Genomic DNA, 27,837 nt, shown 5'->3' on the forward strand with positions numbered 1-27,837 from the left:
TGCATAACTTTACGTATACGGTTAAACTCTAATGAAATTCCTATCCGTAGATCGTCAGCATCCTTCATCAGTTTAATTTTAATTTCATTTCAGGAATTTTTTCATTGGAAACAGTTGCTGCTGCACTGCTTTCGACCTTCGCGGGATCTTACTGTGCAGTCAACTCGCGGAAGTCATTTGTCATAATATTATGTATAATCGATGATGTCACCTCGTTTAATACTTGGACGACTGAACACAATATTTTCCCACCGTCTTCTGTTTTATTTCGGTATGAACATGCAAATATTCGCTGCTGTGCACTGTTTGCGTAGAGAAAACCGTGAATTAACCCATCAGCGACCCATGATACGATTTTGTATTCTATGGTATGTTGTTTTGTTTAGTTTTTTCGACGTCAAATCCCGTGTGTATGTATGGTGTCTCTATGCTCATTTTAATATTAGCGCGCCCAAGTCTTTAGAAACATGTCATGCGCAAGCGCATTACAATGACGGATCCGGCTAAGATATGCAGTTCATCTAGGCGGGCACGATTTGAATGACAGCAGTAATATACTCAGCAAGGCGTACTAGTTTTCACACATACACTGTTCGGTGACTGAGAACGTAGTATTATCTTCACTGAGTCGAAGAAGAAAATAGCGAAGAAAGAGAAAGCGTCATGGCCGAACAAACGATGGTTGGACAGATCCGCAGTGCGACCTTTTGGCGAGCGGTTTTAGCGGAGTGTGTCGCTATGGCTATTTTCGTTTTCATTGGAATCGCATCTACTATTAACTCGCCCGGAGAAGATGCGACTATGGTGCAGATAGCGCTTGGATTCGGTATCTCCATCGCAACTATGGTGCAGTGTTTTGGTCACGTTAGTGGTGCGCACATCAATCCCGCCGTGACCGTGGCCGCCTTCTGCACGCGGAAAGTGAATATCCTTGTTACAATGTTTTACATATTGGCTCAGTGTGTGGGCGCGATCGTCGGTGCTGCTCTCCTCTACGCCTTGCTACCTACATCCGATATTCGCGGAACCCTTGGTGTCACGTCAATCGCCGGCGTCCATAACTGGCAGGGGTTGTTCATCGAAATCATCCTCACCTTCCAGCTTGTGCTGACAATCTTTGCGACCATAGATTCTCGTCGTTCCGACTTACTGGGGTCTGCGTCGCTATCCATTGGTCTATCGGTAGTCATCGGACATCTGGCCGGGGTAAGCTTGTGCCATCTTTTTTTCTTTTTTACACTATAAGAGCTTTTTTTTTTGCAAGAAAGTGATATGATTGACCAAATTGGCGTTTTTACATTTTATTTTGCATGCTCGTATGTGTACCTTGGACGAGTAAACCTTTATCTCGGTGACTATCTGAAAACAATGTATGCTCGAGTTAGTCCCCGTGCCGGGTTTCTCGATAGGCGCTTTCACTCGAAAATATGGTTCAATATTTATTAACAAAATACGTAGTTAATCTGTATTATATCGTATTTCACAAAATCCTCAAACAATTAGATATATGTTTGCCTAATTTTTTTAGTAATGTATTCAAACCCACGCCTCACTCAGGCCGCTACTGCTGCTGGAAATACGGCTTGACGCCGACACAAGTTTTACCATCTAGCCAGACTTGTTATTCTTTCTGAAGACGAGTGTTTCATGTTGCAGGCGTCACCCATATATTTAAAAGGTTCTGCTCGTTTAATGTTAAGACATATAGAGGGGGATTTATTCAGATTGAATTTCCATCTGTTCCACTCAGCCAGTATATTTATAACCCCGGAACCAAATGTCCAGTTGTTAATACATAGCAAATCTTACATTCCGTTATATTAGTCTGAGCTATTTACATGAAAGAATAACAGCTGAGGGAAGTGTAATCCATGTCAATCCCTCAAAAACATGTTTGGCTTTACCCTTGACATTCAAGGCTGTTGACCTTTCGCCTTAAGTATTTTTGTACACGTCACTGAGTTCTGTCGTTTCTCAGCCGCCGTATTGTATGCGTTGACGTTGTTGAAACCATATACCATCCTTTCTAAGGTATATATTTAAATTCGTTTTAATTGACAGTAAGCCGAACCTGTTTTTTTATTATTATTATTATTAATTTCAACTGTAAGTCAATCTTTTAAAATTAGAGATTTTGTTGCAGAATTAATACAACAGACGTAGAGTTTAAAATAAAAGAAATTAACTAACATTGATAACACTAATTTTAACTACATTTTTAAATATTGCATTATCAATAATAACGCATTATAATCTAAAGTTCTCGCAATGGCATTCACGAATACAAGTTTTTACCTGGGGCGATGTGCACAGAATGTCGACTCTGATTACTTGCAGTAATTGCAGAAATTATCTAGCCAAACCTTAGTAACATATCATTTTTGTACTTGTTTATCTGGCAAAACCTAAAATCGCAATAAATGTTCATAAGAAGCCCTTATTTAGCGCATGCGTGGTGCGACATTTGAACCATTTAAACATGAATACGGTGAAGATTAATTATTGTATTTGAAGCCAGGGTTAAAGCTGTCTTGATGATCTATCACTTTGTAATCATTTCAGCAATGTTAATAAGCTAAAGTCGTCGGCGGTGCTTCGTAAACATCCCCTAACTCGACAAGTAGAAACTGTGCATGAATTCAAGCCATATGTGTGTTCTTGATTGGAATACATCAGTGGGGAGGCGTGATCAAAGAAACCGAGTGCCATAACCGAATAGAGAACGACTATTATTTTAACGTAGTATACCCTGCCCGTTCATTCGTGTGTTTGATTGATTGGCCATAATGAGAAAATAAAGATAGAGATCGGTCCCTGAGAAACGATGACTCCGAAAGATCCGGGAATTTAATATGCACTGTCCGTCAGTCAAAGTACGACACAGGCCGATAAACCACAGTCGCTTATACGCTTATAAATATTAATAACTACTTTTTTATGAGAACTTCTTCATTCCTTTGATGCTACAGCCGTCGGCGTATACGGAAAGCATGCATGTACGTCACTGCTTCCAATGTTTACCAAATCCGAGTGCTTAGCAAGTCCACGTGCATTTCATGTCGGCGGATCAATGTTATTTGTTGTGATTCCCCAATGGCGGGCATCCCAGTGTTTTTTTTTCAAAATCGTAGCTTGTCGAATTCCTAATATTGCATAGCCGCGGCGCGTTATTCTTTTGTTGATATTCCTGACTTAAAACTGCTTATAATATTGAATTCCGATTATAACTTGCATAATATACCTGACTTACAGTAGTCGAGGACAATTTTAGTTTGAAAGAGTAACCGTCGATACGTACCAGGTTTTGTACGCCCCTTGCAAATCAGCGATCGGACTAAATCAGGGGCGGATACAGGATTTTTCATGGGGGGGGGTCCAAACTTTAAAATCGCCAGACTAAGTTAATGACTGTTTTATATTATACAAAAACAAATTGAATATTTTTTTCAGGGGGGCGGACCCAAAGAACCCCCCCCCCTAGATTTGCCACTGTGAATCCAAAACAAAACAAAATGGATCTCATTTTACGTTATGTTTTTTTTTCGTCTAGACATTTTCCCCGCGATAGAAGTAATCGCTATACACCCACAACTATTAATAAGTTGGCACAACCCTAATTATTTCAGTAATGTCAGCACAATGATAAAATTAATTTACTCCAGTAATGCACGTGTCATCAGATCAACCAGGTCAAATTGTCTTAAGCCTTTTAAAAATGTTGATCGATGTAAAAACGTGCAATATCGCTCTCTCAGTCTGTTGGTCTGTTGCTTTGCCACACACGTACGCGAATTACCACAAGAGGATTTTAAGAAACATGATAATTTTGTGATGACCATGGAGGTTAAACATTTTACCTCCATGTGATAACAGACTAAGTAAAAATAGTGTATGGAAATGTTTGTATAAATTGTCAATCGATTTCCAGTCGCTCTGGTCATAAGTATATTAATTATTTTCCCACGGTACGCGTGATGTATAGAATGGCCGCTACATCCGGGGATATTACCAAAATACACTATAAATATAATCTCAAATTCTAGATATGTGTGCATTGACTGATTTACAAAGATAGGAACATAGTCATTTGACGAATGCAGTAAAACGATTACAAGCTCAAGCATTTGCGTTCATGCTCAAGCTAAGAAAAATGGCGTTCGTGAGAGACACGTGTGTAATAGACAATCACTTGTACTAGTAGACAGTCATCGTGCCGCGTCCTGTTCGACTCATAGCGACGTATACAACGCACGTAAAATACATTGTTTATTTACACTGCGCGACGACCACCGCGCTTTGAGTCTGTAAAAATGTCTACCATACACGTATACAATACTGGCGTCAAGGTAGAGAATATGCCTATTGAATCGCCCATATATAAATGTTTTACCAAATTGAATGTTTCCACTGGGTCGCCGCTCTAGAATGTGCTCCACCCGAACCTTTAGCCTGTTTACCAGAGCAAAGGCCTTGACGGTGGCCGCCTTTCACGGTATGGTAAAAATACGTTCTAGTTTCGCGGTACATTCAACTTGAATTTGGCGGACTTGAATGCCCGTATAGCTGTGACCTAGTAAAGATGAGTGTCTTTTCCTGTCAGAATGTTTGTCCAACTTTGATTTATAGCATGATAAAGTTTGCAACTCAGGGTTTACTTTATATCTTAGAACATCGCAGAACGTACTCATACTGTGACGTCATTAGGTACACAGAGAAGAGAAATATGTCTTGACGCAAGTGATTTGATTTACGTGATTTGGTTTATTCTTGGTACGTCTTATGAGACGATGTTTGTTTTACTAAAACGGTATGATAATTGTGTTTTCAAAAAAAAGAAATTCTGCTTTTCCTCAGTATTTTAAAAGGCCCACCCCCGGTATCAGTTCGTTGATACGTCCAAGCTGGAGCAAGCAATTCACACCACTCCTTCTCAAGCAGCCTGAGACGTACACGTTGGAAATAAATATTCGTCAAGTGGGCCTAGTAGTCAGGCATTCCACAAGGCTCAACAATTCGACAGCCATCAGTGTTGGGGAGTTATCAAACAAGCTTTTACTACTAGCAGGTGTTTATGCATAGTTGGATCAGGTGCAGTTAGTAGTAAACAGGGTGTAGGTACCATTTGAGAAAGACTTACAGGATGTAGGTACCATTTGAGAAAGATATGAAGCAAAATTTGTTTAGCCGTGGCACTTTGAGGCACGTTGATGTCAGCCCCCCCCCCCCCCATGCCACATAGACGCTAGTCGTATTGCTATTCTCGAAACGTTATTTGAAATGACGCTAGTGCTGCTACATCGAGGTCATTTTGACGCTTACACTCTAATAATTTTTGTATTATCATAACTAGACGGTGCTGTACCACAGTCACTTGGGGGCTGAACATTAATTAAATACTAATTTTTTTTAAAAATCTTCCGCTATACGTATATAAATACATAAGTTATGAAACATGGATCCTCGTAATTCGACAGCTTGTCGGTTTCAAATTTCGATTTCTTACCTTAAAATGCGAAACAACAAGTTTAGAGGGGATCTGGTGTTACGTTAATAACCATTGTTCATAATCGCTAACTTAGTTTTATTCAAAACTGCACAAATCCCGCGTTTTCTGATCATATCCGACGATTTCAGCAGCAGCCAGAATCAAGGGGGATTCGCACAGTGTTCTGGGTAAATCAAGGAAATACTCGCTGTTACGGCACGCCTGATTGGCTGAAAATGAGTATGCTCACCCGATCATTACACGTGTGCTCGGTGGTACGGAGTCATTTATTGGTTCATTACGTCATGTAGTAGTCAGATTACTCAGTAGCCGCACTCCTTGTGTGACCGAAATGAACAACATGGCACTAAGTGACGACCGGGTACGCTAAACAAGCTTTAATATAGCCACACAGATCGGGCCTTACAATGTTGCAGAATGACGACGGAGATCTGATCTTTGACAACTTGGAGTCACCGGAGAAAAATACAAGTCTGAACAAACAGCCCGGTCGTGTGAACTCTGTGAAAGCATGGAACTGCATGGAACTATAGTTTATAGTTCCATGGTGAAAGTATGTTTTAAACCAACGCACAGTACAATGAATTGCTGTTTCACTGTACATCACGCTACTGATAGTCCCTGTATTCCATATTTCACTGTGTAACTTATTTGTTTGCTACAGTTGATTTTCTGGATTTTCATTAACCAATGTTAATCATGGCCCCGCGACTATGCGGGGGGGGGGGGTATATACGAGTCTGGTAAAACGTAAAACGTTACCTGTACAAACGCAAACGCATATAATACTAAACTATAAGTACATGACTAACAAGCCGGCTCTATACGTGAATCGGCATGTGGTACGTCAACACAACGGTACTAACATGAGTGGGATTTAGATAAAGCATGTGTACATGGTCGCTAGTGTCAAGAAGGCCTAACATAAACAACATTCTCTCTTTCAAAATGAGCTTAATTCACTCTTACGACCCAGTTTTCACCGCTTTATAATCCTGTCTCGAACACGATTGCATTTCACTGATTACAAAGTGATAACCCAGGCTCATTTTTATAAACTAAACTGGGATTATAGAACTTGAGAAAAACACGTTCAATTATAGACTATACCAAACTACACTTACACAAATACACATATGTCCTGTGTGTTTCCTACACCAAACTCGCATACAGACATCCATTGTACCTAAAACTAAAGATTTCTTCACCTTTTGTTCTACAGTCAGCAATACGCCTTTCACAGTAGTCACAATTTTATTAAACATGTTTACACGTATTATGTTATAGTCTAACCATACTATACGCATAAGTAAGTTCTTGTTCGCGGTAGTAAATATCCAGCCTAGTTTAAATCCAAATTATTGCATATTAATTAGTGTAATTTGCATATTATGTACTTATATATATATCATAGTTTATTGGCTAAATATATTAAAATATACATAGAAATTAGATTGGTCTTGCGCACTAAAAGTAAAATATAAACAAAAGTAAATACAATCATTTGACTAGATGCAACAAAGACTACCTAGGGGTCTCACATAAATTTGATGTCATGCGTCGGATGGTTATAGGGTGGAAGTCTTTGGCTGACCGGGACGATGTGGATGCCAGAGATCGATAGCGCCTGTCGGACGGTAGGACCTCGAAAAAAATCATGCTCGGGATGAGACGTGTCATCGATGATTCGTTCGGCTCGCTGCGTTTCCAGTACAAGTCGCATAGAGAGGGGAAGTTGGATCCAAATAATACGCGCCGCGCTCGCCACCACACCGTCCAGGAGCCTCCGGTCTTTGTAACAGATGTTACCAAACCACACCGTGACGGAGAGCATCAAGATACTCTCGATCACGGAGTGGCAGAATTTAAGCAGCAGAACAGTCTGCAAACGAAAACGTTTCAATCTTCGAAGAAAGAACAGCCAACGCTTTGCCTTCGTGGCGCAGTGATCGACCAGGTCAAGTCGCTGGATATGTGGACGCCCAGAAACTTAGTACACAGCCCTGGGGCTCCCCTGTGTTCAAGGTCATCGAGCTTGAAAACTTCGTGTCGATTCTCACAACCTGGGTGGGGTCTCTGCGCTCGTTTAGGTTATAATTATCACGAATCCATATCCGTTGTGGGTGACTGGTAGTGCACGTGGAACAATTGCGCTTAGATAGTACCTTCCATGATGATAACTACTCGATATATGAAATTCAGCATCAGGGTCATTTTGCAGTTCATCTTGCCATATTTTGTAATTGAGAGCGACATCTGGTGGGGCTGGTTTAGGGGTGGGTGGCGACTTCGTAATTAGTTATTTTAAAACCAGGGAAGGTTGGCATGGGTAGTTTTGGGATGTGCCTTGCGACAAGAAGGTTCTAGGCACACGTGTGCATTATGCTTGATCTTTGTTCTAAGCCCAACATGATGTTGTCTTTCACTCTCCCTTTGTAGATACGATTTACCGGCGCCAGTATGAACCCTGCACGATCGTTTGGACCCGCTGTCGTTATGAACGCATGGACCGACCACTGGGTGAGAAACAAGCCAAATTTATTTTATTTTTTCCCATTTTTCTCATCTGATGATTTTCCGTAAACTTAAATTGAAACGTAAGAGTCGTTCCCCTAATGGTCCCCCATTCAGAGGAGTGCTGTAGCCACCAAATGGTTTACATAGCGTTCTTTATAGCAATTTAATGAGCTCCATAAACAATTTCCACTGCTCATCGTGTTTTAATTTTACGAGGATACCAGTTGTAATTCATCATGTCACAAAGCGTGACTGAATCGATGCATGCAGTGATTGCAGTCTATTAAATGAAAATTGTCATGATTATATATTCACTCTGTAGGTTTACTGGGTTGGTCCGATTATTGGCGGCGTCCTAGCAGCATTCCTCTACGAGTTCGTCTTTGAACCTGGCTCTAACATCACACGTGTCCGAAACGTGTATTCCAAAGTGATCAAAAGTGATGAACCAGAGAAAAACATGGAAGTCGATGATATTGCTATGAACGATGTTAAAGAATAGACGAAACGAAGTACAGAGACGAAGGCGAACTAACAATCCTTTTTCTGTATTTGAGGTCCAGAAAAACATTTCTCATGAATTTGTTATTCAAAATCGAGGCTTTTTATTTTCAAATCTTCACAAAAGATGTTCTTAGTGCGATTTTTCCAGAAATTCTAACAAAATTCACTTCTTCAACTGATGCACGCAATGATGACCAGAAACATGATTTTATTTTGGGCCATAGCCCAATTTGGATTGGGGGTGCCAGGATCTTATACAAAACAAGCATATCATAATCACAAGTGTCTTAGAATTGATTTATTCCATTAATGTTAGAATTGGCCAAACAAGTACTGTGAATACATTAATGTTTAACTGGGCTTTATATTTGCTATTTTCGCTAAATTGAATTCAGTATGAAATTACAATAAAACCCATTGTTGTTCTTAAAAATCAGTGAATTTGAAATCCAGTAAATGTGCTTGTGTTATCAACTTGAATATTGTGAAAATTATTTGTTTTATAGTATTCGGAAACAGCTCTGATTATCATTCTAGAAGATTCATATTATAGTATAGTATTGTAGTAGCTGAAACTTATGGTGACTTATCCTCAGAAAACATATACCGATTTTTCTTGTTTGCTCGTTTCGGGGTTTCGCATGTAGCTTATTAATGATACCGTGACGTGAATTTTAATCCCTACTGCAGTTGTTTGATTAACGTTATAGTGGCACAGTCATCGCGCCATGTCATTTTTCCTGTGGGTCCCATGCGACTTATACAACGCATGGTTTTTATACGAAATTCGAACGCGCTGTTGCTTCACACTGGAGACTGCAACACCACCAGTCAGTGAATCTAGGGTGACAAATCCAGCGATCTTTGCCTTCATGCACTTTCCTCACTATTCAACAAACGATTTATTACTAAAACATTTTTTTTAGCATTTCGTATGTATGTATTATTTGGTCATCCAGACTGCAAGGGACTTTCAATTGTTTATTTCTATAGTGTAATTTTCCAAAGTTCGTATCACTCGAGTGTGGGCAATTATTTACAGTATACATTATGTCCACATTTTAACTTGTGGTATGTTTGGTAAAACTAGTAAGACTGTTGTTTATTAAATTCTATTTCTACGTCATTTTGACTCATGATCAGAACAATCTGTTCAAACTCTGACGTAGGTAGAGGCTCTGGTCGTCGCCCTGTGTGACTAATTACTTTCGCAAATCACGTTCGACAGCTCTCCTCTAATGGTAATTGTCATCCAGTTAAAACGCGCCTTGTTAAAACAAGCTATGTCGTTTTAGAGCGGTCTGTAACACGAGTTTTGAATGGTTTCGACCCTGAGAGACTTGAACATGATTTGCATAGGTAGTTGGGCGAATGTAGTTGTAGAATGTGCGTCGGCGGTCTTAAACTGGCCTAGTGGATTGAAAATACAGTGGAAAGCAAAATAACAGATTAACAGTATGAACAACATAACAAAACATGTCCCATGATTTCGTGGTGCAATTCTTGGGATTTTCAGATTCTCCTTTAAAGTGACAAGAGTCTCTTCTACGTCAGATTGTAATTAGTCATATTATTATACATCTATCGGCGTAATGCCATAATTTACAGCGTGCCGTTGTTTTACGGGGTATTTTCATCCTACCATATTAGGAAATGCGAATTCCAAAGTCGTGCATACTTTGAGGTATTCTCGTAATAACCTTATATTATTCGCGGTAATGAGAATTTTAATTGTTTGATCCATGAGACTTGTTTTGTCTTGCAATTTGAAATATAATCTTACTAGTATTGAAATGTATTACTGGCGAGTTACTTATCTATAAGGCTGAAGCAATTTTTCGTTTTAAATATCTTGTATATGTCGTGATCGTGTTGGATGACGTCATTAGTTAATAAAGCTGTTCTACTCATGTATGATTCTTTGTTTCATTGCAAACACTTGTTTACACGTTACATCGTAATGTGTTTTAATTTAACTTGTCATTTTATAAATCAGTCAAGTAAGTTTTTTTTTTAGGAAAATCAATATTTTATAACAATAACTATGTACATGTACTGAGAAAATTACACGCCATGTGTATGTACGGTGTTGAACGCCTTCAATTAAGCTGTTGAGATCTGAGCGTAAGAGTTTACGCCCATTTTATCTGCTTAAATTCACGAATCTGAAAACAAGTTAGATTACCACACACTATCGAGTGTCGGACAGCCATCTGTTCTAGGTATCCAATAATCAACGTAATGGTTTATTAATTTGAATTATTATACATCTGTCACCGTAACGCCATAAGTTACAGCGTGCCGTAATTTTGCGGTATTTTACGGGGTATTTTCATACTACCATATTAGGAAATGCGAATTCCAAATATGGAATGATTACGCGCCTAAGCGTCCTCTAATAATAAAAATAAACATGGCTGCCACCAGGATTTGACCGGACTCCACACAAATAAGTTCGCTGATTCTGTTCTAAACTTTTTGGATTTCGGCATTCCCATGATGTATCATTGGAAAGAAAATATGTATAATAATAAGGTTATTACGAAGATATCTCAAGTATGCACTCAGACAGTACGCTGTCGCATTGACCTCCGCTGCGCGTCGGTCGATACTGCCGCTCTACTGTCTTCGTGCATACTTTGAGGTATCTTCGTAATAAGGGTTGGACCATTTGATTTTTGAGGGGGGAGGTCAGCTCAGGGAAAGGCAAATTTTTTTTTTTTTTTTATGTGTTTGGAAATTTTTTTTTTATTAGTAGGTTTGCTTGCAAATTTTTTTTTTAGGAGTTCATCATATCCAACACTTTTTTTTCATTATCTTCAACGGTGGTAGAAAAGACTTGCTATTTTACTGCTATTTTACGTTTTTTTGACAAAGTGGCCTCAATTTCGACAAATTTGATCAAATCTCAAGACAAAACAGTCGGCCATTTTGGTACAAATTTTGAAAAAAAATATGACGTGCACGTGTAACCCAATATACATGATCATCATATAAAGTTTGATTGAAATCGCCCTATTCAGCTTCGGGAAATAGTTCCAGACACGTTACAAACTGTGAATTTAAGATATTAAACAAAATAGCCGCCATTTTGACAAATTTGATCAAATCTCAAAACAAAACATGGTGTTGTATTGTCTTGAAGTATAGTACCTATATACAAACTTTCAAGTGAATCAGGCGATATCTTTCAGAGGAATCAGCACAAAAATTTAAAAAAAAATGAAATGGCTGTGAGTCGGCCATTTTGGACCGAATCTTGAAAAAAAGTGACGTGCACCAATAACCCAATATGCATGATCACCATACAAAGTTTGATTGAAATCGCCCTGTTCACGTTTAAATATCAGAATTTAACAAATTTGAGGGACAAAATGGCTGCCAGTCAGCCATATTTAATTGAATCGTAACGAAAATTGGCATATGTAGGTCATTATAGATTGTCTGTATACCAAGTTTGAACGAGATCGGTCAAAGGCTGTCTGATAAATGGATCCAGAATGACGGATGGAACCGTTTTCGGACTTCGTCCGAACTGGGACTAAAAAGGTTCGTCGGTAGTCCGAAAACAAAAAGAAAAAATAAGAAGAGAAAGTGTGCATCGTCCCCACATCCTGTTACAAAGCAACAAAAGATCACTGACATTGTAACAAAAAGGGCTAAAATGCAGGTGACTGCTACATGTACTAAAGTGGCTTTAAATGACAGTGGAATGGTTGGTGCAAGTGAGGTGGGTGGTGAGAGTGGAATGGTTGGTGAATGTGGGTTGGGTGGTGAGAATGAGATGGTAGGTATGAGTGAGGTGGGTGGTGAGAATGAGATGGTAGGTGTGAGTGAGGTGGGTGGTGAGAGTGGAATGGTTGGTGAATGTGGGTTGGGTGGTGAGAATGAGATAGTAGGTGTGAGTGAGGTGAAAGTGAGGTGGGTGGTGAGAATAAAGTGGGTGGTGAGAGTCGGATTGTAGGTCAGAACGAGATTGCTCTGTAAGAGTGTGATGTAAAACATTTGCTGACAACAAATTTTCTCATTTATTTTAATATTTATTTTATTACATTTTATTTATTTTTGACTCCCGTGCGAAGCACACAATGGGAGTCTTTGCAGTTACTCTGTCTGTATGTGTGATCTGATATCTCAAGAACAGTATGTTGGTTTTTAATGAAACTTGGTGAATAGATGCTCTGGGCTAATACGCAGATTTGATTAGGTTTTCATTAGTCAATTTTTTTGCTTTTCCACTGATATCTCAGGTACTAATCATCACATTTCAATGAAACTTGCATAGATACATAGGACGATGCACAGACAAATATGAGATATACTAATTACCTAATTTGCGTAATTACTCAATTTTTAGCTTTTGATATTTCAAGTACTATTACTTTATTACTTTTCAATGAATCTTGGTACATAGATGTTCTAGGACAATACACAGACCTGATTAGTTTTGGGTTAAGATCATATTAATTACTTAATTTGCATAATAAATCATAATTTTTGATTATAATCACATTTCAATGAAACTTCGTACATAGATGGTCTGTGACAGTACTTATCTTAATTTAATGAATCTTGGTACATATATACTCTAACACAATGTGATGATCAAGTTAGTTTTAGGTTTATATACATCTATAATAATTATATAATATCTATAATAATATAAATCTATAATAATTTACTTTTTCAGCTTTCAATTAATTTAGTTATGATTAAACATTACATTATAATGAAACTTTGTACATGTGCACCCTGGAACAATATACAGACCTAAATCTATACATAATAATTTCTCAATTTGTATAATAATTCATTTGGTTCATTGAGGTAATCCACAGACATGATTAGTTTAATCCATATTGATTATCCATGATTAGCCCATTTCTGATATTAAACAAAAATCAGATTTAAAATGAATTCATCGCAGAGGTGCTCTGGAACTAATTAGAATAAAAACCATGGATGAAAAATCAAATGTATTTTCTGTATGTATTATAAATTGTGATAATGTGAATCACATTTTTTCATGTTATGCATCTCAAATAGCAGACAAAAATTAGTTGCCAAGCTTCTTGTTTGAAAAGCAAATTTTAAATTTTGAATTAATTTTAATTTGTCTCCAATACTCTCAGCACTCAAGAGTTCTTTCTAAGCTTCCTTTGATATTTATTTTATTTGTACTTGTTTAATACAACATGGTTCCATACAATCATGAATGTATCATGTCTGTTATTGTGGTCACATAACATATTGTGGAATGCTTTATTTGCACTGGCATTATATTTTCCCTGTTTTACCTGTAGTCGATTTCCTGCAAAATAAATTCCAGTGAAAATGCAGCTTTCTCTATACGTTGCATTGAGTCTTAATACAACATAGTGAAAATTAGATCCACACAATGCCAGAAAGCTGTTTTCAGCGAAAATAAATTCCTGAGAAAATAAAGTATTTTACAGTAGTCAGCAATATTGCAAGCAACTTTTCTAACAATGTTTCTGTTTTATTCTGTAAATGTACTTAAACTAAAACAGCTAAATTGTCAGAGATGTTGCATGCAATACCGCATTTGCTCTATTAGTAGCGCATGCTCTTGTGTAAATAACAGAGGTGTTTCTATGGTCAAAATACATCATATTTTAATAAATCAGTATACAATCAATGCAATTGTTGCCGTACATGTGCTTCTATTGGAGATGCTCTTCTAATAGAGCATGTATGGTATACAATCTAAATGCAACAAGAATGAAATTGTTTTTGAAATTAATATTGAAATGCAGATATTAATTTTCCCTCTGCTATTAATTAATCCACAAACCAGAATTATTGACATCCATTTATATATGACCTAGTTTCTTCTTGTACTATGTGCCTTAGGCCTTATCTTGGCAGGAAGAATTGCCATATTTTTATGACGCAGTAATTCAAGTGAATCTACCGTGTTCAGAGATGACACGACAACAGCTGATGAAAACATTTTTTTTCCCGAAGTCATATAGTGACAAATATTTTTTTTTACACTGGTGAAGCAGCAATTTTTTTTTTGAAGAACCCTTCACTTTGCAAATTTTTTTTTTCGTTTCTGACCCCCCCCCCCTCAAAAATCAAATGGTCCAACCCTAACCTTATATTATACGAAGATCAAGACTAATATAAATGATATAAGCACTGAATATTGTCACAGGGGTAAGTTTCACGCAATGACATTTACCTTTTACTATACTCATTCAACTGAATGCATGTTTCCTTAAGTTTGCGTCGCGTCCTAGATACTGGATACTCTATCATCGTATCAGGTCTGACGTGAACACGGCATGGAACTCATTTTAGCTGCATCATGAACACGTGAACTTATGTGACAATGACGACTGTATCTGGATACTGAAATTCAGTCATAATGTAGCTAATTAGCGATGTCGGCAAATTCATCTTTGGGAGATGTATTGGAAATGTGATAGGATTCAATTCTCATTGTGTTCATTGAAAACATTCAAATATTACTCCCTATATAGACGGTAGCTAATTCCGAAGTACCCGTTCAGTGTCATTAAACCAGTATTTAAAGACTCTGGTTTGTCTGTATTTACTACTGTGATAATATTGTGCGATCATGGGTGATAGCGTACGTATTTGTGTAGCGTTTGTTTTAATACCCGCGGCAATATGTAATCTATTCGATCCGCCACACAGACTTGTGTCTTATTCAAGAAATAGCTACAGTGAGTAAAGGGGGGATGTAACTTTTCACTTAAGAGGGCGTCTTAAGTATGTAGTTTCAGCATAATATATGCCTACATTTCTTTCACGTTGTCACATAAATGACATCGTATCCATGTTATACTGCCGTAACGGCCATAATTTTCACCAATATTCAATTGCGGATGGGAACATAAACAATGACACGGTCGATAAATGGCTGGTCTTAATTTGACTGAATTAGATATATATACCTCATCATTGCATGGTTACCTGGAGGGAAATGCATACCTAGTCTGGTGGTTGTCCCATGCGGCATTGTCACTGCATACTGCCAGTCTGAAATCAGTGAACTGAACTTAGTTGACCTGCTTTCATATCATGATTAATATTATTCAACGAAGAACCAAATAATTTTGCACTGGGGAATGTACTCTTAGTAATGCTGAGGTCGGGGTTACATAGCCATACGCGCTGACACGTACAACAACTGTCCGACTGAATACCAGCACGGTAGTTTGCTTTGCGTCATGGATAGAATCGTTCAACAATGCCACGTACTGTAGAACTATTTCATGTCAAGTAAATGTGCGCCTTAAATCGTTACACATGTATCGTTGACCACTCTCACTTGTAGCGGTTATTATACATGCTGGAAAAAACATTTAGTATGTCAAAAGTCAAATATGTCTTAGTTTTTTTTATAGAAATAGGTATAATTTTAAATAAATAATTATCTTAGACCCAATGGCTGGAAATGCGGATCATCGCCGATAAGACCTATTCACCCTATTTGTCCACAGCTGTCAGTCATCAGTCATACTTACTTACTTACTTAGTTAGTTAGTTATTTGGAATACAAACGAAACATTTCCCATGAAAACTGTACAAAAACACAGGGATTACAGCACTACACCTCACAGCAATATACCACCCTTGTTTTTAATAGGGCCATCCACTTTCTTAAAGGGGAACTTTCCAATCCCAGGGATTTCACCAAAGAACCATGGGACACTATTGTTTATGTTGTTTACAAAGTTATTCTATCTTTTGTTATCCATTGTCATTTTAATCCAAAAAGTAAATTTGTTGTAAGATTAGGCTTAACTGAAAGTGCCCCTTTGAGTCTACGAAGAGATTAGAATCTATTAGAATCTCCCGTTCCTACTACCAATATTCGCATTATGAAAAGTGATACCCAATGTGATATAATCATGGCATTCATCGATAAATTCATAATTGCAGACTTGTCCGATGATACGCGTCCTCTAGCGACGAAATGTTTCAGTATTAACAAAATGACGTATATGGGCGACAGTAACGTGGCTCACATGGACTACTGTGTCTGGTTGTGTAGTCTTTTATCAGTTAGAATATAAAACATTTTTAAATATATCATTTTTTAAAGAACCACACAGTTAACGGCGTCGATTTCACCTACTTACACCACAGAAGCGCTGCGACACTAGAGGGCGTGGTTTATAGCAACAACACCGTATCGACGTATCAATTCACAAAAGAAATTTACACACAATGCAACACAATAGACAGCAAACGCCTGTCCATATTCATATCAATATTCCGTGGTCTCTCAGAACATTATGCATTGTGGGTAACGTGACACGACAAAACGGGCCACGTGATTATGTTAATAATATCACTTGTTTTTTACACACACACAAATCACTTCACTGGGAAACTTATGCTTAGTTCACACCAACGGCGCTTGGCTCGCCGATTTAAAGCGCGGCATTTGCCGTTAGTGTGAACGGTGTTTTAACGACACGAGACTCGTATAAGTCACGTTACAATACTCGGTGGGGTTGTCTCCTTCAGACAACGCCTGGAGACAAACACTGTATTCCATGCTGTGTATCTGACGTCATCTTCCGAATAAAGTTACACAGTTATACCAATCTGATTAAAATCTGATGTACGGCGTGAATTTATTTTTTTTATATATATCATATTTTGTTGTTTTTAATATATATTTTTATTATTAAATTAATAATAAATTAAAATAAAATAAAGTAAAAGAGAACGTATAAGAAAAATAAATAACAACATATTTGAAACAAACTAGGGTCTTATTTTAACCAGATTGACAGTTATACCATCGTACTCCCGTTACCGGTAGTCCTTTCATTGCACTGATAATTACCGGTGTAGAATTTGTTTTTTAACTGACACTAAACAAATCAGGTTAATAAGGTTCTTAAATTTCGTGTTATATGACGCGGTATACAGAACAGAAAACACGAAGCGTTAACTTTAAGGTTCGAATTCACATTAACCGTGTCCATATCCAAGCCAAATTAGAACAAATTATTAATGACGTTATCTTCATTTTCCTCCAAAACAATCAGGACGATCTATTAACGACTAGCTGAAATTGTATTTGATTAGTTTCTAGATAACAGAAATCAATTGTCAAATACAAATACCGGGTATGAGGTATCGAATTTAAGATATGAGAACATACTTTTTTTTTATATTCATTCACTCAGTATTAAGAATAATTATCCATCCATTCGCCATTCAATGAAACTTGAATCGCGATGACGTTAAAGCGGGGGAGTGGTCAACTACGTATGTGTCAGATGGCCATAGCGTGTCATTGTTTACAAACAAGCGTCTACCCATGAGCCTTTGTTCTTAGCGTGTGTTGTTGTTAGCTTACTATTCGCAAGCGACACCGGGAACCAGCGAATCATCGCTTGGGACTCAATTCCCGCGCGTGCGCAGGGGACGACCCTCCCGCTTTAAGCTATTTATTTCCATGTAATATGGACAATTTTTTTCTATTAACAACACAATTATTATACACGCAACTTAGTGTTTATTATTTACAATGCAAGGACATGGTTATTATAAACATTGAACAAATTAGAATCTCCCGTTCCTACTATTAATATTCACATTATGAAAAGTGAAATCCAATTTGATGTAACCATGACATTCATTCTTCACTACACTGATGGGAATTGTCATAATGTATTCTCAGAGTTTAAGATTATAGTAGAGGTTTACAGGAAGTAAAATCCACACTAATTATTTTCATAGATGAGTTGTTTTAAACCGTATCAAACATTGTATTTTATGAAAACGCATACATCACACTAATTAACTGTCGCCTAAATTGTATGTGGTCATGTGCCTGCTAAGTAAATAATTCTTTTGCTGACGATTCAAATACTGTGAAGACATTAAAAGGTATGTCTGAAAAAAGTGACAAAATCTGATGAGTGCTTGTCGAGTAGTACTTATTTGATTTATGGTACAGCTCTAAAATTTAGATATAAATATAGTTATAGATTCTATAAAAGATAAAAAAAAGTTAAGATTAACATGTGCCAACAAAACTCCACTACACCCTTAAGCAGGATAGTGTATATATTACTGTACGTATGTACCATTCGTGAGTGTCGCATGTGTTTCATATTCATATTCGTTTCATTTCGATAAAAGACGAATCAAATCAAATACAGAGTAACTAGAAAATCGCGAGTCATAGTCTTGTGTTGTTGTAAAAAACAAAGAAAACCGACTTGTGTAATAGTATTCAGAAATTCAATAAATTCTAGCGTTATATGTTTTGTATAAATAATACAACAAAGAATTCGACGTTATCGGATGTTTTACAGCAAACACATGCTCTGTCAGTTTGGCGCCAAGTAATCGTCCTCAACACGTCCTCAAGTATGTGCCAAAATGCCGGGACGACACAGAATTAAATTGCTGGAAGGATTGCAAAAATTTAAACTGGCATGCCATATTTCGAGGTAATTAACTTTATATTACATCCAATTCCTTAGTGGTTCATCTGACAGTAGTAAAAGTGTTCTGTTCAATTTTATAAGAAATTGACATCATGGCTATGCGGTGCCCTGAATGTTCTTCATACAGCGCATTTCCAAAATCACTGACAAATAGCGTGATAGTAATTTACATCTGAAATAAATACAGATGAACTGATATATGTTTCTATGTCTGAATTAATTTTTTCCATTCTTTAATACTCTCTGAAGCAAATACAGTCAAAAAAACGACTGCTTTTGTCTACCACGCCTAAAAAATAACATTGATTAAACAATGATTCAGTTCGACCATTGTTATTTTTTGTTTATATATTATTATATTTATTTTGAGCTATACAGTACAATAAAGGGCATATATAGACTTAAAATATATAGATAAAATAGAGCGTATACAGAACGTGGCGTATTCTTTTGATTAAGACCACAATGGCGTGATCACGTATTCTTGGTCATATAGTTTATATTCCATATTAAGTGTCAGTCACCTGACACCAACTACAATTTAAACAGAGGTTTAATTATTATTTAATTAGCTCATAATCCTATATGTCAGTGCAGCTGTTGCATCCTTACATATGTAACATAGTTATCAGACTGTAACGTCACATTTGATGAGTCAGTGGTTGTTATTACATGCTTACTGCACAATACGTTCAATACGGATTCCTGTTTATCTGTGACAGACATCTTCTGACAAAGTTAGCACAGGTATGTATTACATTTCTTGCATACAATACTCAAGATGTCGTCATTGTGTTCGATGCATGATTTATGGGATGGTTGCCATAGTGATTCAATTCAAGGTTATAACGATGATAGATAGTACTATTACTGACAATTTTCACGCAGAGATTCAAAAGTGGCAGATTAATTTTCGTGGAACAATCCTTCAAAGTCATATGCGTGTCTATACAAGTACCAGAAACGGACTTCTAAGTAAAAATGAGAACGGACTTTATTAACATGGTCAGAACAATGGTTGTGTAAAATACTTGCACGATCATAGACTGTCTAGTACAGTGGAAATATATTCAGGCAGTTCAAGCAGTTCAAGTGATCGAGAGCTTTTGAATAAAATACGTGCAGAATAGAGGATTCCAGCATTGAGACTACATCATGATCAATCATGGCTGCGATAGTTTGCATATAAATCCGCTTATATTGAAAATATAGAGTGCCTAATTTGATGCAATCCTTAGAATTAACGGTCATCCAAACACCCCTAATGTCACACTGAAAATAGGGGGAACCTTCCTAGTCTAGGGATTGCACCAAAGAATCATGGGACACTATTGTTTATGCTATTTACAAAGTTAATCTATCTTTTGTTATCCATTGTAATTTTAATCCAGAAAGTAAATTTGTTGTGAGATTAAGCTCAACTGGAAGAGCCCCTTTAACAAAAATATATTAATAAGCAGCAGCAATCTTATCTAAACCAAATTGCTGTGTTGTTATGTCTATTCTAAGTTTGAAACAAGATGCGTATAACGGTTACGGGGGTCCGTCGTGGCAGGTCAGATACAGGTTAAAGATTACCTTCGGTGTGGCCATCCTTCGTGAGTAGACGTAATCAACGATAGCACTCATAACTAATAATGAGTTGGAAAGCTTAAAGCGGGGGAGTCGTCACCTGCACATGCGTCAGAAGGCCATGGCGTGTCATTGTTTACAAACAAGCGTCTACCCACGAGCCTTTGCGTTTTTAGCGTGTGTTGTTATCGTCGCTTGGGACTCAATTCCCGCACGTGGCGACCCTCCCGTTTTAAGCGAGATGCGGGTGAAAAAGTCGTTGAAAAACGTGTTATCATTGCAGTAAGCAGCGATGGTGTAGCACCATTCGCCATTAACACGGTATGCTACTGTAACATATAACGAATGACTCGCTGTTTGATTGGTATTAATGTGGATTTGAATTTTTAGTACCCTATTTAACAAAAATAAACATTTGATACGGTTGAGAGCGCTTGACAAAAACGGCATTTTGGGCTCACAACAATTGTCAATAAAAATCATACGCGGCGTACTGACGAGAGCGCTCTCAACGACAAAAAAAGGAAGAAAATACCAGGCAAACAAAATATTCATTTACTTCAAGTTAATTTCGCGCTAATTGTTTTCCCGCGGTTTAGGCGAAAATAACACTGCGCAAATAATCCAGTTATGCAGTACGTTGATTTTGACTTTTGTTCAACACGTTAATTGTCACTATATATATATATATAGCGTATATATAGCACAGAATGCGTGCAGACCGTGATATACTATCCCTGTGACACGTGTTAGTTTCCTGATAACGATGAGTAAGTGAATATAAGATTTATACCTTGATTCTATATGACTGTTCATTTGGTGAGTACAAAAGTAAGGTCTTCTGGCACGCCAAGACCATTTCATGTTATTTGTTAGTTACCTATTTCAACGGAATAATAGCAATATGTTACCTAACAGACTGTTTTTGTTATTAGGTATGCAACATGGTACTGGAAATATGGGTGTGTCGGAAAAAGCATAGATGGCAAACTTACAGAAACCTATACTAAGTATATTATTATTAGTATCGGCAACTTTGACTGTTGTAATAATAACACTGTTAACTGTGGATGAAACACCAGTATCTCGGCTGTACACACTTGATAACCTCAATTTTACACATTCCGGTGAACATGGGCTGAACCTGACTTTTCTGAAATTGGAAAACAAAAACAAATTTTCGTTTAGGTATATTGAAAATCCGTCGCACAAGTGTCACGGCACAGCGTTTCTTTTGATAATGACTGTAAGTGCGCCGGCAAACGTACAAGCAAGAACAGTAATTCGAGAATCAAGGGGGAAAATCAAACGCATATCAGAACGGGAAATCGGACAGATATTTGTCATGGGCATGCCAGACAACAACAACGACCTTGGAAGACTGCGCAGCGAATCAACGTCATATAAAGACATACTTTTAATTGATTTTACAGATGGTTACAGAATGCTTACGCTGAAATCCATGATAATGTTTGAATGGTTCACAGAATACTGTCAGAATGTGCAATACATGGTAAAAACTGATGATGATATATTAATAATATTACAGAATTTAATTTCTTTTCTCAAATCTGCTCCATCGACTGGCTTTGCAAGTGGGTTTCTTCGCCAAAACGGAAAGGCTTGGCGAAATACTAAAGTAAAAAATCGAGCCAGTATCACGCAGTGGCCATATCCGATGTACCCTCCATATTTGGCGGGGTTAGCGATTGTTTTATCCAGGGATGTTGTCATACGTATTCATGACATATCGATGTACGTAAAGATGTATCATATAGAAGATGTACACATTGGAATACTGTTTGCCCTGTTGGGCATTACACCACAACACAGCACACGTTTCGAAATTGAAGAGATAAAAGCATGTGACAAGTTATGCTGTCGAGGAGATATGATTGCAATTCACTTTGGAAGGGCTGAAAAGCTACAACAACATTTAAAAGACATAAAGTTCGTTAATAAAACAAATTGTGTATGAAATAGCATGAAAAATGCAAGATGCCCTACGAAGAAGTCATATTATTACAAATAATGCATTGACCCTACGAAGAAGTCATATTATTACAAATGCATTGACGAAAAAATAATTTGCCGTGGCATATATTTTTCAGACACTTTTACGCTGAAACATGTGAATATCATGTGTGTAGCCACAAGGCCAAATCCAGCGTATATATTATTAGGAAATTAAAATAAACAGGACACAAGTGACTTTACAAATGAACAACATGCAAATCGTATCTAGAGATATTGCTTCTTTGATCTTTATCTTAATTGTCATAATTTAATAATGCATTTGTTCAATGGATATATTGTATACAATGTGTTTGTCATTGCCTGTGATAAATGGTGACTGGCATGGTGAGCACCAGTGAATAGTAAAATTCTTGCAAGAAATAATAATAATAATAATATCGCATGTTAAAACATTAAACAAAATTATTGGGTCTGGAAAATCGTATTTTGATACTGAGTGTGAAAAAGCAAGAAATATACATATGTCTTTTGCATAAATATCAGATGAGTGTATGATATACCAGCCTATACTATGATAGTGGTGTGTCTGGTATCTGGAACTTACATTGTGTACTACAATAATATGAGGTTATTACGAGGATACCTCAAAGTATGCACAAAGACATTACAGCGGCAGTATCAGTCGACCGACCGCAGCGGAGGTCGATGTGACGGCGTACTGTCTGGGTGCATACTTTGAGGTATCCTCATAAGAACCTTATTATTATACATCTTTTCTTTCCAAGGATACATAATGCCGAAATCCAAAAAGTTTAGAACAGAATCAACGAACGTCTTTGTGTGGAGTCTGGTCAAACCCTGGTGGCAGCCATGTTTGTTTGTTTTATTAGAGGACGCATACGCGCGTAATCATGTTTGGAATTCGCATTTCCTTATATGGTAGGATGTAAATACCCCGTAAAATACAGCAAAATTACGGCACGCTGTAACTTATGGCGTTACGGTGTCAGATGTATAATAATAAAACATATTATATTACAGTATGTGATCATTATCCACAATGATTTTTTGTCGATAACAAAATATTCAAATTGTTACAAATTTAAGTTATGTTATGATTCAGTTAAGAACAAAAATGGTATCAAATTGTATACATTTAAATTTGTTAGTTGGTTTATTTTCTTCATTTTAAAAATAAAAGATATATGGAATTCAATCTTTCATATTCAGAGATATTGACAATGTCATCGTGGATGTGGTGATTATACTACTATGTGATTCATAATGATGATTTCATGACGTTTGATGCATTGTCATATTATTTTGTGATATTGTATTGGAAGGGTATGCCTATATATTTGATATATGTACGGCAGTTTAGTTTGTGCCCTGTATGTTTCTTGTAGAATTAGACCTAATAATTTGGCATTTTAATATGATAATGCCATATTTCATATTTAACACGTTACTCCATGATATAGCACGGATGTCTCGCATGGGCATTTGGGTGTTTTCAAATACATACATACCTCCTATACACAAAGCAGTCTGAAATCATCGCCACAGTAAAACATTAAGAGTGAATGAAGTCCTCAGTGAGCGTTACTGCAGATGTACATTGTGAACTATTTGATAATTCCCACTGTAGTGAGGGTCAACATAATCCTAATTTCTTGGAATAAATCGAATTATTTGAATCATAAGTAGCTGAGAATTGTATCCTTGGGGTTATGTCTTCTTAGAATTTATTTTTGTTCAACACGCTAGAATTGAATATGGATGTAATTAACACTTTATTAATGTGACTTTTACCACGGCGGCGGTCGTCGCGCTGCGCATGTGCGACATTGATTTGTGTTGATAAACATTGATTTTCCCACAATCCAATGCGCTCTTCAAATGGAAATCACAAGTATGAGGTTTGACCTGGGCGCGACTTGTACTGATTACCGCCGGTGACTCCTTTGATACCTTCCAATCACCTAAAATATATAAAGCTTGGTAACGTCTCAGTCAAAGTCGCCTTCTTTGTTTATATGAGGCCCACATATCTCACACATGCGTGGCGCAACGACTACCGCCCTTTAAAGATAAACAACACTTCCATTTTTTAAACACTCCAAGTTAGCTGTTTTGCAAATATTCGCTAATTTTAGGGTCATGAACAAGACTCGTGAAGTGTTCAAGTTACAGCACATATATTTGACAATGTAGAACTTAAACTGTTTCAAAATCGGTGAACTATGATAATATTGCTCCTAAAACTATTACTGCTTTTGAATTTCATTAAGATTACTGTGATTACGTCAAGTAGCCTGCAAGCACACATCCGCTATGATATTTGAGCTGCAGTTTGCCTGCGTTCTGTCCTTCTATAAAGTATATGATCCCACATGTCATTTAACTATGTAAACTGAAATACCGGAACTTTTCCATAAATACATGCATTACCTATAACACGAATAAATTGCATCCTTTCTGTTACGTGTCTGTATATATTACAATTTTCTACTGTGTGATATGTTACAGTCATATTTATGTTATATTTGTTTATTAGATGCTGCGCCGTACATCTCGGCGTTTAACTTATAGACATTGTGTAGATCAGGCAGTCATCCCATCACAAGATGCTGACCGTAAGTGTGGATGTTACACTGAAACAGCACGATATATCTGCAGATAAATTAAATCGTCTCCTGACAAGGTGTACGTCTCGCTTTCGCGCAAATTCTCGTGCTATACCATGACGGACAAAGTTTTATAATGCTTAAAAATACACATACCGTTACTAGACGAATTATATACGTTCTTAATACAACATTAATTATTTCTCAATACGTTTGACCCGTGAAAAAAAGGTCCAGGCGCAAATAAGAAGCAATTTGCATTCCAAGCGTATTCAGCAATAACAGAGTAAATAAACCATGAACAACTACAACATCTACTAATATATTGTTATACATATATATTAGATATATTGACTTCTCGACACTTTGTACAACGCATTTGTGGTGTAAAACAAAATACATGTAAAACATACTAGATAAATCGCCACAGTCGTCGCACCGCATCCTGTTCAATTATTACACTCGACGTACACAACGCGTGTAAAATATATATTTACAAGTAGTTGTAACGCGTGCGTTACTTAATAAAACACCACAGTCGCTGCAGAGCGCCGTGTTCGTCGTTCTTCACGTATGCGACAAATACCTTACACCCGAAATGTAATACCAAGACACGTTAAATTATATTTAACTTAAAACTTTAAGTTGCATTTCATTAAAGTCAAGAAAGCTGGTCTAGATACAGTTAAATTAAATTTCATTGTGAATAATTACATTTTAAATGTGTGTAATTACATTAAATTCCTATATAAGATTACAATGTGATTGGCCTGAATTAAACTCTAATTGTAAGAAAAAAAGTTATGTAATTTAACTGAGTTTAAGTTGTATAGGAGTTTTGTATGGGATTCCTGTTCCACGTGTTATGCAAGTATGAAGTACCATAGATAGTTCGAAGAGGTCGATTGGAATACTGGAAGCTGGGGGAATTGCAAATATTTAATTTGCTTATGCCTCATCGGCGACAATTTATTGGATTCACGCTCCAATTTATCGTTTTCTCTCTCTCTCTCTTTCTTTAACATTGACTTCAGGTTTTAGAGAATCAAACAAAATTGTATCTCAACATTATATATTGTGACTGGTTTACAAGGAATGTCACATTTGTCATAACGTAGTACAACACAGATAACTGAAGACAATTTGTGGATGTGTTCTTGGTCATCATTTTCTCCGTGGCCACGGAAGTACTTTGACGCGACCGAGGAAACACACAGATTCCTAATAGAGCGTCATTGTCGATTCTATTCTTTGAGTAACACACTTTGATTTGAATCGAGCTGTCTTGGCCTCAGACGATACCATCTTGTCGATGATTGGCCAGTAGTGAAACAGTAATTCTGCTGTTGTCTGGTGTACTACTGGGTATTCTACGTACACACAGATGTGTTTTACCGGCGATATGTCAATATAGATCCCTTGAAATGGGTAGGGCACAACTTTAAGTGTGTTCATTATTATTCCTATAAAGGCGTCCTCCGATGAAATGTACCAGGTCCTGTGGTGCCACACGTGATTGTAACAGTCTCTGGCCACATCCTTTGAAAGGATGTAGAAAGCGCCAGAGTTGTAGACTGGGTAAAACTGGTCGGGGTACGCCTCAAATGAGGTATACCACTGGTAATTGGGGTTACGAAACACTTGACTTTTCATGACCACATTCCCGAGGTATATCCTCGTCCGCGGCAAATTAGTTAACAGAGAGGATATTTCCATAAGGTTGACAAAGACGTCTTCGTCAGTCTTGATTACGTAATCCGCTGACTGACAATAATGGTACGACCACCTAAGGAACATTATTGTTTTCATTGTCAAGTTCTCGTACTCATCTACAAATCCGCCTTGCACAAGGTCGTCATGTTTCAAACTTTCCAGGTCCAGTGAGTCCTGTGTTTCTTGAGTTTCCGGAAGTCCAACAAGAAATACCAAACGGGCTGAAATTTTGTCTAATAGAGCTTTGTTCGCCCAGGTTTTTCTGATGGCGGATCTAATTGCTCTGTTCTTAGGCACCGATTCGACCCCGACGAGGAAACTCACAGAGTCGATTCCACCAAATTCATTGGATACACACATACTCTGTGGGTTATTAATGAATTCGAAATCTGCTGGCAAATGATCGTAGTTGACGCCAACATCGTAAAATTCTCTCAATTGCGGACTCATGGGTGCCCCTTCTAAATCGGTCTTGTCATTTGACATTCCTGAAATATCCGAATTTAAGTCGAGTTCATGTTGCCTGTCCATCATTGATTGGATATACACGAACCTGGCTGGCAGATTGGCTTGATCCATCGACGTCAAATCGTTATGGTTGCACCCCTGTAACCGATTGGCGAGCGTTGAAGGCGTCATGCGAAACGTTATGTACACCTCAAACGTCAAAAACAGCAAACACACAAGTAATACCGCGAACGTCAATTGTATTATTTGGCCACGCGCCATTATGACATACAGCAGAGACTGACCGATACGACGTGTAACTTCGCCTTACGAAGGAATTTCGTTGAGTCAACTTGCTAGACTGGTACAGTTCGCCAAATTTATATGGCATAAACACGCTAAGAAATAGACTCGAAGGTTCGCTGAAGAAACCACTGGTGGTAACAGTTGGGGTATTTATCTATCGATCGTCTCCGCATGTTGGTACAATCTAAATTTACGG

At 37.4% G+C, this 27,837-nt stretch overlaps 3 protein-coding genes across 3 annotated transcripts; 2 read left to right on the forward strand and 1 right to left on the reverse strand.

Moving 5' to 3' along the window:
• The first annotated feature begins 495 nt into the window (after window positions 1-495).
• Window positions 496-10,441, forward strand: LOC100367627 (aquaporin-4-like). The gene is made up of 3 exons (XM_002737910.4): window positions 496-1,206; window positions 7,946-8,026; window positions 8,346-10,441. Exons 1-3 carry the CDS (start codon window positions 664-666, stop codon window positions 8,523-8,525), a joined length of 804 nt encoding a protein of 267 aa, XP_002737956.1. The 5' UTR covers window positions 496-663; the 3' UTR covers window positions 8,526-10,441.
• Window positions 10,442-21,553: 11,112 nt separating this feature from the next.
• LOC102800712 (UDP-GalNAc:beta-1,3-N-acetylgalactosaminyltransferase 1-like) lies at window positions 21,554-22,549 on the forward strand. Its single transcript, XM_006820353.1, has one exon. The coding sequence runs from the start codon at window positions 21,554-21,556 to the stop codon at window positions 22,547-22,549; it is 996 nt and encodes a 331-aa protein (XP_006820416.1).
• Window positions 22,550-26,396: 3,847 nt separating this feature from the next.
• Window positions 26,397-27,617, reverse strand: LOC102800599 (beta-1,3-galactosyltransferase 1-like). Its single transcript, XM_006820352.1, has one exon. The coding sequence runs from the start codon at window positions 27,615-27,617 to the stop codon at window positions 26,397-26,399; it is 1,221 nt and encodes a 406-aa protein (XP_006820415.1).
• Window positions 27,618-27,837: the final 220 nt, after the last annotated feature.

Source organism: Saccoglossus kowalevskii, chromosome 6 (genome assembly GCF_978046115.1).
Source record: "Saccoglossus kowalevskii chromosome 6, keSacKowa6.1, whole genome shotgun sequence".
In the NCBI taxonomy this organism is placed as follows: Eukaryota; Metazoa; Hemichordata; class Enteropneusta; family Harrimaniidae; genus Saccoglossus; species Saccoglossus kowalevskii.